The sequence below is a fragment of the Artemia sp. Qi Xiang Cuo genome, chromosome 8, assembly GCF_049724085.1.
Source record: "Artemia sp. Qi Xiang Cuo chromosome 8, ASM4972408v1, whole genome shotgun sequence".
NCBI classification, from domain to species: domain Eukaryota; kingdom Metazoa; phylum Arthropoda; class Branchiopoda; order Anostraca; family Artemiidae; genus Artemia; species Artemia sp. Qi Xiang Cuo.
In genome coordinates, this window is record NC_142801.1 from 22,867,285 (window position 1) to 22,883,611 (window position 16,327).

Consider the following 16,327-nt stretch of genomic DNA (forward strand, 5'->3'; position numbering starts at 1 on the left):
TACAAATGTTTTCTTTTGTACTTAATATTGAAAATAAATATTAAAATTACAGTAAAATTTTGAACTGATGAGCTTTCAGCAATTAATATCGTTATAAATCAAATATTCAGTTTAATTTATTAGTTCTTTCCAAGATTGTTCAAGACAAATATAGTTTCACTACTAACAAAATTTGGAAACTGCCCCCTTCTTTAACCGTAAAAACCTAAAGCCCTCTGCGTCATTGGCGCTTCACTGAAAACGAATTACTCGTATATTACAAATTTATTCTTTTCCAGTCAAACAGTTCGTGGTAACGAACTGTAAGTAAGGAGCGACCCGGCTCAATGGTAACCAAAACTCTAAAAACCGGAATTTTGATACCAATAGATTCATCAAAAGAATCAGATTTTAATTTTGATTTCATATATATAAGTTTCATCTAGTTTAATTTTATCTATCAAAAGTTACCACCTGAGAAAATTTGGCTCATTGTCGAAAAAATGGTGAAAGACCCCATAAAATTCATAGAGTGTTAGTGGAAATCACACCATCATATTCAGCGTATCAGAGAATCCTACTGTAGAGGTTATAGGCTCCTATCTACAAAAATGTAGAATTTTGCATTTTTTGCCAGAAGAAAGATCACGGGTGCGTGTTTATTTGTTTGTTTGTTTGTTTTGTTGTTTTTTTTTTTTCCAGGGGTAATCGTATTGACCCAGTGGTGGTAGAATATCGTAAGAGGGCTCATTGGAACGGAAATTACTCGGGAGAATCGGTCCGTAGAGGATGTTTCTGGGGGGTAAGGGACATTTCTATGAAGGGGCGCCGGATTTCCAAGCATTATTTAAAAAACGATAAGAAATTAAATTTAAAAAAACAAGTTTTTTCAAATGAAAGTAAGAATCAACATTAAAGATTAAAATGAACAGAAATTATTACGTGTATGAGGGGTGTCTCCCCCAAGTCAATACCTCGCTCTTTACGCTACAGTTTTTTTTTTAGTGCTTTCAAAATAGCTATCTATTATAACTAAAAGGTCTTTGTGATTAAGGGGGGTTTGAATTAAAAATTTTTTTAACTTTTAACGTAAAGAGCGTGGTATTGACTAAGGGGAGAACCCCATCATATACGTAATAACATATACGTAATGAAAAAAAAACAATAAAAAAAAACCAGCGATACGGCTCAATAGTAAGCGAAACTTTTAAAAACGGAACTTTGATGTCAATAAATGTATCAAAAGAATGGGATTATAATGCTGATTCTAAATATATAAATTTTGTTAAGTTTAGTATTACTCATCAAAGGCTACGAGCATGAGAAAACTTACCTTATTTTTTAAAGAGGGGGGAAACATCCCCTAAAAGTGAAAAAAAATTAATGAAAATCACTGTCAGATTCAGCGTATCAGAAAACCCTATAACATAGGTTTCAAGCTCATATCTGCAAAAATCTGCAACTTTGTATTTTTTTTTCAGAAGAAAAATATATGAATATAGAAGTTCGTTACGTAAGTTAATTCGTAAATTACGTCAGAACCAAATTTAGAGACAGCCATTTAACTAAAGAAAAGTAAATTTCTTATGCAAATTTTGTTTACTTATTCAATGACGGCGAGCCAAAATAAAAGCTGCATTAACTAAAAAACGATCAGAAATTAAATAAAAAAAACAAGTTTTTTAAACTGAAAGTAAGGAGCAACATTAAAACTTAAAACGAACAGAAATTATTCCGTATATGAAAGGGGCTGTCCCCTCCTCAACGCCTCGCTCTTTACGCTAAAGTTTGACTCTGTCTCACAACTTTATTTTTTAAAACAATAAAAAACTTTAGCGTAAAGAGCGAGGCGTTGAGGAGGGGACAGCCCCTTTCATATACGGAATAATTTCTGTTCGTTTTAAGTTTTAATGTCGCCCCTTACTTTCAGTTTTAAAAACTTGTTTTTTTTATTTAATTTCTTACAGCATTGAAAATGAAAATAAAAATTACAGTGAAAACAAAATCTTGAACTGATGGATCTTTCAACAATTAATATCATTATATATGTAATATTCAATTTGATTTTGTTTATTCTTTCCAAGACTGTTCAAGACTCATATAGTTTTCAGTAAGGCGCCAATGACGCAGCAGGTTTTAGGCTTCTGCAGTGAGGCGATACCCAAACTCTTGTTTGTAATTATTATTATTCGATTCAAGCTTGATTTGCATATTCAATTTAAGTTTCACTCGTTTTAAGATATATTTATTCATTTACATTAATATCTGTGTATGTTTGTTTGCATTGATTGTTTATTTAATTTCTGTTCGTTTTAAGTTTCATTTATACTTCAATAGCAAAATATTTTTTTTCGTTTTAAGTTGGATTTTCATATTCAATCTAAGCATTACTCGCTTTAAGATCTATTTATTCATTTGTATTATTACTTGTTGTATGTTTTTTGCTATGATTGTTTATTTAATTTCTCTTCGTTTTGGGTTTTATTTATTCTTTAATAGTAATTTCTGGTCGTTTTGAGTTTTAATTTTGACAGATATTTGTATCTGCTGAGCTTAAGTTTAAAGTGGCCTTTACTTTTCTTTGAAAAACTTATTTTTCTGAAAGTTTTTTTAGTTAATCTCATATAAAGAAGATATTGGATGATTGTGTATTTTCTGAGCTATGGAATGGTGGGCTAGGGATTGGATTAAAGGAAGGAGAAATTGCAAGTAGGGTCAGGGAGAGGTTAAGGGACCATGAGATCCAGGTGTGTTATGCGCGAGTGAATGTATCCCGATCGGTGGAGTTATATGTAAAGGCTAAGGAGCAGTGGGGAGAAGAATTGCATTTTAAGGCGGGGCTTCAAAAGAGCCAGCTAAAGTTTATGATTTGTGTTAGGTCAGATGGGTCACAACTAGGCGGGAGAAGGAAGTATCTTTGAGGAGTTAGGCACTTCTGTCCCATATGCGGGAAAGAGGAAGATTTGGTTCATTTTGTGGGGAAGTGTAGTGAATTAATAGATTTAAGGAAAGAATTGTTTGTTATGCTGTTATGTTGTTTTCTTTTTATCATTCCTTTTGTATGTCTCGGTAAATACAATTGATTTATTTTATTGAAATACTCCTTCTGTGCGTTTAGATGTTCAATAAATCCATTCTGTTTGCTTGTCATTGATGTTTTTTTTTTTTTTTTTTTTTTTTTTTGCAATGTATCTTATAAAAGTTGTTTTTGGACTGAGTGCAATGCCGTATTCAGGGGAGGGGCTGGGAGTTCGACCCCCCCCCTCCGAAATGTTTGTCAACTCATAAAAGCAGTGGTTGGATTTTGGAATCGGCCTAAACTTATTGATTAGTAATTGTCCAGGAAGAAAAAAATACTTATGTAAAGCTAATCTTTTCTAACCACTGTCATATAGTGAAAGGGGAACATAAGATAAAAAAAATTAAATTAGAAAGAGCTACGTAACTTTAATAGTAAAGGAGAAAAATCAAAAATAGAGACTAAGAGGGTGAATAGAGATATATATGCCGATTCATATTTTCCTACTTATTTCATATAGTAAATGGAAAAATAAGGGGGCAAAATTAAATTAGAAAGCCTGCGTAATTTTAATGGTAAATGAGAAAAATCGAAAATAGAGACAAAAGAGAAATTTAGACATGCTCCTCTGTCAAAAACGACTTCACACGGAGTCTTTTCATGACTGTAAGCTATCGATGAATACTAAGAATTGTTTGCTTGTTTGTCACTAATATCTCTTTTTTTGTCAATATTAGTACGTAAAGGCAGCTCCTGATCAGCTGAAAGTTCTCAGTGGCATTGTCATACCATCGTGCAAAGGTTGTGGCAGTGAAGAACTTATCCAAGCTGTGGGTATTATTGGTGCTGTCATCATGCCACACAATCTGTATCTTCATTCTGCGCTTGTTAAGGTAAGTGAACATAGTTAAAACGCTCAATATAAGCTGTCTTAAGCTTCTACTACAGTACCATCTTAATTATCAATAGAAACTGCTTGACTAACCTTTTTTAAGGTCTCATGTGTTTCTTTCTCATTAAAATTTGTATTTACTCTGAATTTTAAATTTTATTTTCTATTTTCTTTATTTGTTTTCTTTTATTTTCTTTATATAGCTTTGACAATCAAAGACTTGTTTTACCAGTGTTTAAAAAAACGAGAGGGATGGGGTAAGGGAGGGTGTTTCTCTTTTTTAGTTTTCTGTTTAATAACTGGGGACTTTTTTCGGTTTTAGTTGAAAAAGTAATGTATCTGTTTAAAAAAGTTACTTTTAAATATAATGGTTTAAAATCCTAAAGGTACACAATCAAATGTTCTTGCTGTGTCAAACTTATGTCTGTAACTCTGGTTAGCTTATTTTTGCATTTAGCTGTCTTTTTCAAAAAATGAGATTTCAAGCGAAAAATTGAAAATAAGGTAAAAATAAAGTTTATTTTGGATTTCTAGTTGTGTTGCTTAAAAAGACTAATTCTTTCGGAGTTTTTTTTTTTTTTTTTTTTTTTTTTTTTTTTTTTTTTTAATGATCCGTGGGCTGTGGCTTCGAAGTGTAAGAGATATAAAGTCTATATTTCTCCTGGGTGAATCGTGAAACGGGGCTGGGAAATTCCAGTTTGTAAAATTTCCAGTAGTTTTTCAAAAAAATATCCTAGCTGGGTATTTGGAACAGAATTATCCTAGCTGGGAAAGTAAACTTTTTCAGAAGAATTTTATATCGTAATATTGTATTACATTAAATTATATCTCCGATAACTGGAGAACAAAATTCCGTGTCTCTTCTAGTTTTTTTTTGGAAATAATTCTTGAAAAAGTCGACTTCGAATGCCAAATTCAGAATATTTGGGTCGTTTTCTGAAATTTTTATTTGATACCTCTTATTTTAAATGAATAATATTATGAAAAGTACACAAGATGACATGAACTTTTTTATGAACGAAATTGCTTAGTTCACTTAGAAACAATTTCCAAAGTTGTCATCATATTAAATTTGAGGTTTTTTTCTAGTGACTTCTTCTATTTTGAAATTTTGGTTTTGCGAATTCCCCACATTTTGTCTAAGTAAAATGTCCTAGCTTCGAAGATAAATTTTTTTTAAATCAAATAACTGAATACTGATAGAACACCATTATGTCTCTTCGAAAACCTAAGCAAACCTTACGCATCTTTCTTAAATTTTGGGAAAATAATAAAATAAATCCTGATTTAGAAGCGGAGAAGTTCTGATTTTTTTTTTTATAAAACTTCCGATTTTATAATTTCTGATTGATTATATTTTCGACGTTTACTACCAAAAAAGAAGCAAGAAGACGTGCACTCTTCTACGTTCAAATATGAACTATGTACTAAAAAAAAAAAAAATAATCTGTACAATGAACCGTTTCACTGATGTTTATTAACCGCAGTAAATAGTGCACAGTCTTGCTTGAACTATAAGTAAGGAGTGACGCGGCTCATTAGTAACCGAAACTCTAAAAAACAGAATTTTGATATCAATATATATATATATATATATATATATATATATATATATATATATATATATATATATATATATATATATATATATAGATAGATAGATAGATAGATAGATTTTTATTTTTTCATATACCAGTAAAATAATTACATAACAATCTACAAATCCCCACAAAGGCTCCATGGCCTGTAGGAGGGGGATTATGAAAAGATCAAATGAACATTAAACATTTAAACGCTTAAGATTTAAACAATATAAACATAACATTAATATTTAAACATAAGTATTTGAACTTTTACCATGTAAAGCATTTGCTTAGTAAAAAAAAAAAAAAAAAAAGATTTAACTAAATAAGCTTTATCAAACTACAGTGAATCACAACATCTATAAAAAAAAAAGGAGAGTTCACTAAATAAGCTTTATCAAACTACAGTGAATCACAACATCTATAAAAAAAAACGAAAAAAAAACAAAAAAAAAAAAAAAAAAAAAAAAAAAATAAATCATAAAAAAAAATTTGCAGCAGGCAAAATTAAAGAAAATTAATAACATGAAAAAAAATATTTTTTTAATAGTCTTTTGAATGTGCCAAACGAGTGGCATTTTTGAGCCGAATCGGGAAGGGTGTTCCATGTCAAATGACACGCAACAAAAGGATTAAAATCGGATCTTATTGTTGGTGTATGGGGAATTTGGATATTTAGATAACTACAGAGTTGATAATTTGACTGATCAGATACAAAAGAAGACGTAAATCTAAGGGACCTAGGAATATCACCATGGAGCTGAAGAAAAGTGAAAGACGCACAGGAAAGAATATAAAGTTTTTTAATATCAAGTAACGGTTTAGTTGCCGAACGATTTACATTCTGGATAAGATTTATAGCTTTATCATAAGTATTCGAAAGCGGTTTGAGAAAAGAAGGAAAAGTAGACATCCATATGACTGAACAATAGGAAACATAAGAATGAATTAAGCTATGAAATAGGATTCTTAGAATTGGTCCTGGAAAGATACGTTTTAGTTTTCTTTGAATACCGAGGCTTCTGCATACCTTCATTTTAGTCAAATCAATATGGTGTTTAAAAGATAAATTTTCATCTAGGAGGATACCTAGGAAATGGATATGGCCATCCTTTGGTCTACTAATAAAGCCTTTGGATATATGAATTTCAGATAATTGAGGACAAGCCTTGGATATACGAGAAAATACTAAAAAACTAGTTTTAGAAACATTTAAGGCAAGAGAGTTAGCATCAAACCAAATTGAAACTCTCTCAAAGAGGTCCACTAACTTTGTACGAACCTCATCCTCTGTTCTCCCAGCAGTAATAAGGGTGGTATCATCGGCAAAAGTAACAAGCGAATCCGAGGTATGCAAACTATAGTTATGGGTAAGGGAGACTGTTGGATGACAGACGACAGCAATAAAGAGGATTTTTATTTCTAACTGCAAAAATTAGGTCATTTATATAAATTGAAAACAGTGCCGGCCCTAAAACTGACCCTTGAGGGACCCCCTGGTCAACACTTGATGGTGAGCGAAAAAGTGGATCAACATAAATTATTTTACCAGACAAGAAAGACTTGAACCAATAAAACGCACTACCTCTTACGCCAAAATGAGAAAGTTTAAATAGAAGAACATTGTGGGTTAAAGAATCAAAGGCTTTACGAACACCCAGAAACAAAGCAGCAGGAAACAAATGGGAGTCTATGGCAGAGTGAAGATAATTCAGTAAAACTGCACAAGCATGCTCAGTCGAATGATTTGCTCGAAAACCAAATTGAAAATCGTGAAAAAAATCTTTAGAAGTAAGAAAATTATTAAGACGAGAAAGCATCGCCTTCTCAAATATTTTGCTAAACACAGACAACAAAGAAATTGGCCGATAGTTGGCTGGATCATTTCGTGTCCCCCCCTTATATAATATGATGACTCGAGCACGCTTGAGACTACTCGGGAAGACACCATGCTGAAAGGAGAGGTTAATAAGTTTTGTTAAGGGATAAATAATGGAAGGAAGTATGAACTTAATTACTTTAGTAGGAATATTATCAGGGCCAGAAGACAAACAAATTTTCAATCCCATAGCAATTTTAGCTAGTTCATTCTCCGTCGCCGGTTCCAAAAACATTGACTTCATACAAAGTGGCCCAAGATATGACCTGAAATTAGATCCTGAAGGAGAAGAACCAACAGCCGAAGCGGTCGTTTTACCAATATTCGCAAAATATGAAGTAAATGCATCTTGAACATTCAGTTCTCCTTCGATGATTTTGCCATCGAGATCCAAAAAAGAAGGGGCTGATGAAGATTGAAAAGAGGGCCTAACCACAGAATTTATAACCTGCCAAGTTTTTCGTATATCTTTACCACAATCTGAAAAACAATTAAAATAATACTGGGACTTGGCCTTTCGACACACAGAATTATAAATATTCCAATATATTTTAAATCACTGCAGTAAGACAGCTTTCATTGAAGGGCTAGCAGATTCAAAGACCATCCAGGAAATTTTTTTTCTCCAACAATTCTAAAGGAGCCCAGGGGTCATCTAAGGATTTAGAGGAAAACCATTCTTACACTTTCATTTAGAAGGTGCAACAGACCTAATATCAAGAACAACGTCTATAATAGACTCATAAAAATATCAAATAAATTACAAAAATCAGAATCACTCTCAAAACAACCCCAAGAAATTTCTGCCAATCTTAACCTAAGAAGTATCAATTCCACTTCACCAAACCTAAAAGGCCTCAGGCGAGACTCACTAGTCCTCTCAATAGTCAGTTTATCAAAACAGTATCTAGAGTAAACATCGACATGTTCGGAAATGTCACTCAATAAAACATAATTTTGGATCAAGGTGGCCGTACAGAAAATATCAAACAGTTCGTGGTAACGAACTGTAAGTAAGGAGCGACCCGGCTCAATGGTAACCGAAACTCTAAAAAACGGGATTTTGATACCAATAGATACATCAAAAGAATCAGATTTTAATACTGATTTCAAATATATAAGTTTCATTAAGTTTAATTATACCCATCAAAAGTTAAGTGCCTGAGAAAATTTGGCTGATTTTCGAAAAAAGGGGGAAAGACCCCTAAAAGTTATAGAACCTTAATGAAAATCACACCATCATATTCAGCGTATCAGAGAACCCTACTGTAGAGGTTTCAAGCTCCTATCTACAAAAATCTGGAATTTTCCATTTTTTGCCAGAAGAAAGATCACGGATGTGTGTTTATTTGTTTGTTTGTTGTTTTTTGTTTTTTTTTTTCCCAGGGGTGATTGTATCGACCCAGTTGTCGTAGAATATCGTGAGAGGACTCATTGAAACGAAAATTAGAAGCTCTAAATTCCTTTTGAATTGACCAAAAAAAAATGGAGGGTAACTAGGCCCCCTCCCACGCTCATTTTTTCCCAAAGTCACCCGATCAAAATTTTGAGATAGCCATTTTGTTCAGAATGGTCGAAAATATGATAAAAATGTCTTTTAGGATGACTTGATCCCCCAAAGTCCCCAGGGGGAGGGCTGAAAGTTATGAACTTTACTCAATGTTAACATATAGTATTGGTTATTGGGAAGTATACAGACTTTTTCAGAGGAGATTTTTTCTGGTAGGTGGGGGAAGGAGCGGGTCGGGGGCTAGATGGAAGGCTCTGTCCATGGAGGAAGTTTTCAGGGGGGAAGGGACATTGCTATGAAGGGGGCGCCGGATTTCCCAGCATTATTAAAGAAAAAGATCAGGAATTAAATAAAAAAAAAGCAAGTTTTTCAACTGATCAACTGATTGTGATTAAGAGGTCATTTTTAAAGAACTGGAAAAAAATTCGAACTATAGTTTAAAGAGCAGGGTATTGACTAGGGGGCGAACCCCCTAATATACGTGTTAAAAATTTATGAATATAGAATTTCGTTACGTAAGTTAATTCTAAGTTACGTATATTTATTACTAATAAAAACGTTCGTAAATAAAATTAAACAAAATTAAACAAGTTTCGAGAAAGCCATTTAACCAATTATAATATGCAAATTTTGTTTTAATTATTCATGTACGGTGAGCCAAAATCAAAACCTGCATTAATTCAAAAACGTTCAAAAATTAAATAAAAAAAACAAGTTTTTTTAACTGAAAGTAAGGAACGACGTTAAAACTTAAAACGAACAGAAATTATTCCGTATATGAAGGGGGCGGTCCCCTCCTCAACACCTCGCTCTTTACGCTAAAGTTTGACTTTCTAACAACTCTATCTTTTTAAACAACAAAAAAAATTTAGCGTAAAGAGCGAGGCGTTGAGAAGAGGACAACCCCCTTCATATACGGAATAATTTCTGTTCGTTTTAAGTTTTAACGTCGTTCCTTACTTTCAGTTAAAAAAACTTGTTTTTTTTATTTAATTGTCAATCAGAGATGACGTACTCTCTGTTATGCGAGATGGGATACATACAGAAGGTAAAGTACCTGCGGCAAGCATGGATGACAGAAAATCCAAAGATACAGAAGACCTTATATCCATCAAATTGATATTAAAATATCCCATAATAATTAATTCAGTCGACTGTTTTAGGATGGTATCCAGTAGATCATTAAGGGTGTGTAGAAACAGTGGAATAGAACCACTAGGAGATCGATAAATAATACCAACAATTAAATCCTTACCTCCACATTTAATATCTACGAAAAGTGACTCAAAGACGCCTTCGATATTTCTGGATAAATCCATTCTAAGTGAATATGGGAGATTATTAGAAATATACAAAGCAAGACCACCCTTGGCCATCTTTTGTCGATTCAGTCGTTCCATTTTATAACCTTGCAAATCCAAAAGCTTATAATTTTTAGAATCTAAAAAAAGTCTCGCATAAACCAACAGCTTTAGATAGCCCATCAGAAACAATCTGTTTTAGATGGTTAATTGAAGAACAAAGACCCTGGATATTCAACTGGAGCACTGAAAAATATCCATCCCGCTTGACAGCCTCCCTCAGACTAGAAACATATTTACTTATTACTGTGTGGTTCACTGTGGTCAAATCACTGTTAACATGTCCGATAGAATTATTGATAATGCTTAAAATATCTAACGGGTTATTTTCAAGCTCAAAAAGTCGTCCTACAACTGGGGGCGTTTCTAATTTGCCAGTAAAAAAAAGACAATAGATTTTAGATATGGCATTAAATCATAAAATATACATGCACAAAAAAAAAAAAAAAAAAAAAAAAAAAAAAATCGAAGCACAATCCGCGAATGATCGAATCTTTCGTATCATTGATTGACCAGGTGGTTTGGCCAAAATATCAGTCCATACATTAAATTTACCGAAGCAATCTCTTGCCGCATTTAAAATTTCACGACGCTTTTTTGTTAGCGATTCTGATAAAAATATTCCACTCTTTGCTAGTTTAGTCTTTTCTTTGAAAACAACTCGAGCTAATTCCACATTTTTGAAGTGTATTAGCACTGGAGACACTTTAGATTGATCGTTAGAGTCATTCAAACTAAATCGATAAACATTTACAACATTATTAACTTCAAAACGAGGGACCAGCATCTTGTCTTTAATGATAACCGATACTTCTTTCTTTAGATCATTTCCAGGCCTCTGCCTTACTCCATTCATCACTAAGCAATCCAACATCTTTTCTTGTTCAAAAACATCCACTTTCAATTCCAATGACAAAATCCTACTTTCCAAGCTTTTAACCATTGCAAATAGTCCTTTGAGTGATTTTTCTATTTCTTGGAATTTTGGGTTGTAATCAATGTAAATAGCATCAGGAATTTTTTTGACTATAATATCAATTGCTTGATTTGATGTATCAGGTTCTGTTAGTTTAGCATTAACTTGACGGGAAATCTCAGCTGTAAGATTCACTTGTGTCCGATTTAATTCATCCTGGGTAAAAGCTATTTTTTGCAGGATTAGGCTAGGTGCCTGTGAGTCTTCTGCAATAACGCTCGCTGGGTTTAATGCTAGATAAGTAGGTGATGACGATTTATAAATGTCTGGAAACGAATCTAATTCGGTAAATGCTTTACCAAGATCTTTTTCCGTTCTTTTGCGAGCACTAGGGTTATCCGAAAGTAATTTCAAATTAGACTCTGCCACTTGGTGCTCAGAATGATCGCCGTAGCAAAAAACTGTATATCTCTATAATCCTTTAGCACCACTTTTTGACTACAAAACAATTGCCGGCCAAGGGGGGTAACTTTTGAAACTAGCAAGAACAATATCAAAAGGCTTGAATTTTGACATGAGCGTAGCAATGAAAATAACTAATTACTTATCTTTGAGTGGGCCAATTAATCCAGTAATTTGCAAATAATTTCAAGCAGTTGCTAGAAGTCCAAGTATTTCAATGCACGATTCAGATGATATTAGTGCTGAATACTAATCCAAAGCCACAATCCATAAATAATCCTTAAGCCGTAATCACATGCAAGTCACTTGTGTAATCAGATTTTAACTTAATAATTTCTTTTTACGCAAAATCAATTGGCTCCGTACCTAGGTTTATCCACAAGTAAAAAATTAATCCATGAAATTTTCTTTTTGTTTTAAAGATGTGAACTGGTCAGAGACTGAATGAGTATACTGATATATATATATATATATATATATATATATATATATATATATATATATATATATATATATATATATATATATATATATATATATATATATATATATATATATATATGTATATATATATATATATATATATATATATATATATATATATATATATATATATATATATATATATATATATATATATATATATATATATATATATATATATATATATATATATATATATATATATATGTATGTATGTATGTATGTATGTATGTATGTATGTATGTATGTATGTATGTATGTATGTATGTATGTATGTATGTATGTATGTATGTATGTATATATATATATATATATATATACATATGATATATATATATGTATATATATATATATATATATATATATATATATATATATATATATATATATATATATATATATATATATATATATATATATATATATATATATATATATATATATATATATATATATATATATATATATATATATATCAAAAGAATCGGCTTGTTAAGCTGATTCCAGTTATAAAATATTCATTAAGTTTACTGTTACTCATCAAAGGCTATAAGCCTGAGAAAATTTGCTGGATTTTCGGAAATCGGAGGGGGGGGGAACACCTCCTAAAAGTCAAAGAATCTTAATGAAAATCACACCATAAGTTACAGCATATCAGAGAACCCTACTGTAGAGGTTCCAAGCTCCTATCTGCAAAAATGTGGAATTTTGTATTTTTGGCAGAAGAAAAATCACTTTTTTTCAGGGGTGATCATATCGGGCAACTAGCCCCCCTTGCACGCCCTGTTTTTTTTTACCAAAAGCTGTCTGATTAAAATTTTGAGATAGCCATTTTGTTCAGTATAGTTGAAAAGTACAATAACTATGCCTTTCGAGATGACATGACCTCCCAGAACCACCGGAGAAAGGGCTGAAAGTTATGAAATTAGTCCATTGTTTGCATATAGTATATATTATAGGGAAGTATACCGATATTTTTCACGTGGGGGGGGGGGGTTCGGGGAATGAATTTTCTACGGGGAAAGTACCTAATTGGGATGGAAGTTTCTGGGGATGAACTTTCCAGAAGAAATTTTACACTGGGGGTATTTGCCAGGATTCGTATACGAATTTCGTTTTATTTGTCTCGTTGGCGACCCCATTTTACATATGAAGATGCTTTGGGGGAACTTTCCGGGGGAAATTTACAGTGGATTTAAAATTTTCTGGGGGATTTTTACGTGGCGTTGGGGATTTCTCACCGGAGAAAACAAAATCTTTCTGCGGGAGAAAATTTCAATTTGGGGATTTCCGTGAAATATTTTCCACGCCGGGGGGATTGACTTCAAATGAAAGCACACTAAGGAATATTTTTCAGGCAGAATTGTAAGCAAGAAATTTTCTGGGGGGAGGGGGGGGGTAATTCGCAGTAAGGATGGAATTGCAGGGAGAAGGGGGGGATAATCTGCGGTTGAAGAGTTTTACGTGGGATGAACTTTCTATGGAGGAATTTTCTTGGGGGGTATTTTCTACGGAAAGGGGCGGATTTCCTGGGTTTATTTGAAAAACGATCAGAAATTAAATAAAAGAACAGGTTTTTTCTACTGAAAGTAAAGGGCAACATTAAAACTTAAAACGAACAGAAATTACTCCGTATATGAGGTGGGCTGCCCCCTCATCAATACCCCGCTCTTTACTCTAAAGTCCGACCTTTCGTCTCAATTCTCTAAAAATGATTCCTGAAACACAAGGGATAATTAGAATCAGAACCTTTTTTTAAAGTTCTTTAAAACTTTATCGGGAAGAATGGGATTTTGAAGAAGGTGCAGCCTACCTCATATACGGAATAATTTCCGGTTGTTTTAAGTTTTAATGTTGCTCCTTACTGTCAGTAAAAAAAAAAACTTATTATTATTATTTTTTTTAATACAGGGAAAAACAAAAACAATGCAGATACAGAGCTTGACGATTACTTTGTACACACAGAACTTAGCCTACTTGAGAAGTCCCCTAATTGCACGGTAATCTAGCAAATAATAACTTGTAATAATCATAACGCATCTGCAAACGTTATATAGGAGCATACAATTTATTTCCCGTGAAATATAGTTGCAGCTGTTGTTCCACAACTGTGACCCACGGGTCACATGACCATTGGGACCGACGAGTCACGTGACCCTTGGGACCTGAAGTCTGCTTCTATGTGTTGGTGGTATAAGGTTTGATGAGTATTTTTACTTTTGATTTTTTTTTTTTTTTTTGCAGATATGAATTGCCTTTAACTTGAAACTGAGAAGATTCGTCGGAGAAATCCTTTCGCTCAAAAACTACCCAATTTATGTACTAAACATCAAAATGAAGAAAAAAAGATGTTATTATTATTGATTTTTTCACGCCTTAGGCTTCTTAGAAAGTAATGAAAACCAACTATGTTTAATGCAAAATAAATTTCAGCACCTATGGCTAAAATACCCAATATAATTTTATTTAAATATCAAAATGAAACAAAAATAATTGGTGTTATTGCGACTTTTGTACTACGTGGTATTTAAAGTCATTTGAAAGCGAGGACAGTGTATTTTGGGGTCCCAAATCAACGGTTTGCACTCGATGACAAATATGTGTTTCTTAGAACTTTAATGAAAACCAGCTATGTTTAATGTATAATAAATCTCAGCATTCTTGCTAAAAATTATCCAATGTAATTTTATTTAAATACCAAATGAAACTAAAAAAAAATATATTACTATTGTGATTTTACATTCTACGGGGTATTTTAATTTATTTGAAAGTGAGAAAATGGCTCTATTTTATTTTATCTACTGATTTCATTCGAAGAGACATGTGTGCTTCTTAGAAAGTAGTGGAACCAGCCTTGTTTGATGTAAAATAAATTTACCATTTTTTGCACTACCCAACGTGATATTTTTGATCGAACTATCATACTGAAACAAAAAAGGTGTAATTAACGTGATTTGACACCCTAGGGTATATTTCAACCATTCGTGAAGGTAAAAAAGATGCCTCTGGGGGACACACCCTGGTCGCGTTTGAAGAGGGACATTTACTTCATAGGAGACCATAAAAACCAGCCATGGCCCAGGGGAAAAAAGAATGTCCGCTTCCTTTTGCCAAAAGCTACCCAACCTACCCACTTACTATCTGCTTACCAACTTATCCAAAAAACTACCCGAATTTTTTAACAATACTGGTGCCTTTATACACAAAGCACAAATCTGAAAATTTCCAATCACTATTATTTGAAAAAAACTACGTTTTCTAAAGAGTTAAAGAGGCTGAGTTACAAGGTCGAACCTTAAAACGTACAGGGATTAGAGGCACAGTTAGGGGGCTGCCGCCCCCAAACCCCCGCTTTCGCAGCCTTTAAATAAAAAAAAAATTTAAACTGAAAGTAAGGAGCGACATTAAATCTTAAAACGAACAGAAATTATTCCGTATATGAAAGAGGCTGTGCCCTCCTCAACGCCTCGCTCTTTACGCTAAAGTTTGACTTTCTCACAACTCTTTTTTTAAACAATAAAAACTTTAGCGTAAAGAGCGAGGCGTTGAGGAGGGCACAGCCTCTTTCATATACGGAATAATTTCTGTTCGTTTTAAGATTTAATGTCGCTCCTTACTTTCAGTTTAAATTTTTTTTTATTTAAAGGCTGCGAAAGCGGGGTTTGGGGGCGGCAGCCCCCCAACTGTGCCTCCTAATCCCTGTACGTTTTAAGGTTCGACCTTGTAACTCAGCCTCTTTAACTCTTTAGAAAACGTAGTTTTTTTCAAATAATTTCTGCACGTTTTTGTACAGTTTATTACTTATTATTGCTTGACTAACTGTTAGCTGATCGTGTCAGGAGTTAAAGATGGGGGCTGCCGCCCCCAAACCCCCCGCTCTTGAACATTCTTGTGTTAAGGCTTTTAATTCCTGAATACTCAAATCACGTCGTACAGGGTGCCTCCTAATCTCTGTACGTTTTAAGGTTCGAACTTGTGACTCAGCCTCTTTAACAGCCCCCCAACTGTGCCTCCTAATCCCTGTACGTTTTAAGGGTCGACCTTGTAACTCAGCCTCTTTTAACTCTTTAGAAAAACGTAATTTTTTTCAAATAATTTAAAAAAGAAACTGAGTTTCTTTTCAAAGTATATAAAAAAGTTGCTCTGATGGTGAATCGAACCCGAGTTTTCTGCCTGAAAGTCTGAAGTCTCAGCCGCTGGACTATACAAACACAATAGTAATTGTTGTTTAGCAAATAGAAGG

The 16,327-nt window shown here is 33.1% G+C and overlaps 1 protein-coding gene across 3 annotated transcripts in view; it reads left to right on the forward strand.

Moving 5' to 3' along the window:
* Positions 1-16,327, forward strand: part of Mvl (solute carrier family member malvolio) — a 140,619-nt gene that overhangs the window by 72,661 nt on the left and 51,631 nt on the right. For all 3 annotated transcript variants that reach the window (XM_089093298.1, XM_089093296.1, XM_089093297.1), the window contains exon 7: positions 3,736-3,891. In XM_089093298.1, coding sequence (XP_088949424.1) covers positions 3,736-3,891 — 156 coding nt within the window. The remainder of the gene's footprint in view (positions 1-3,735; positions 3,892-16,327) is intronic.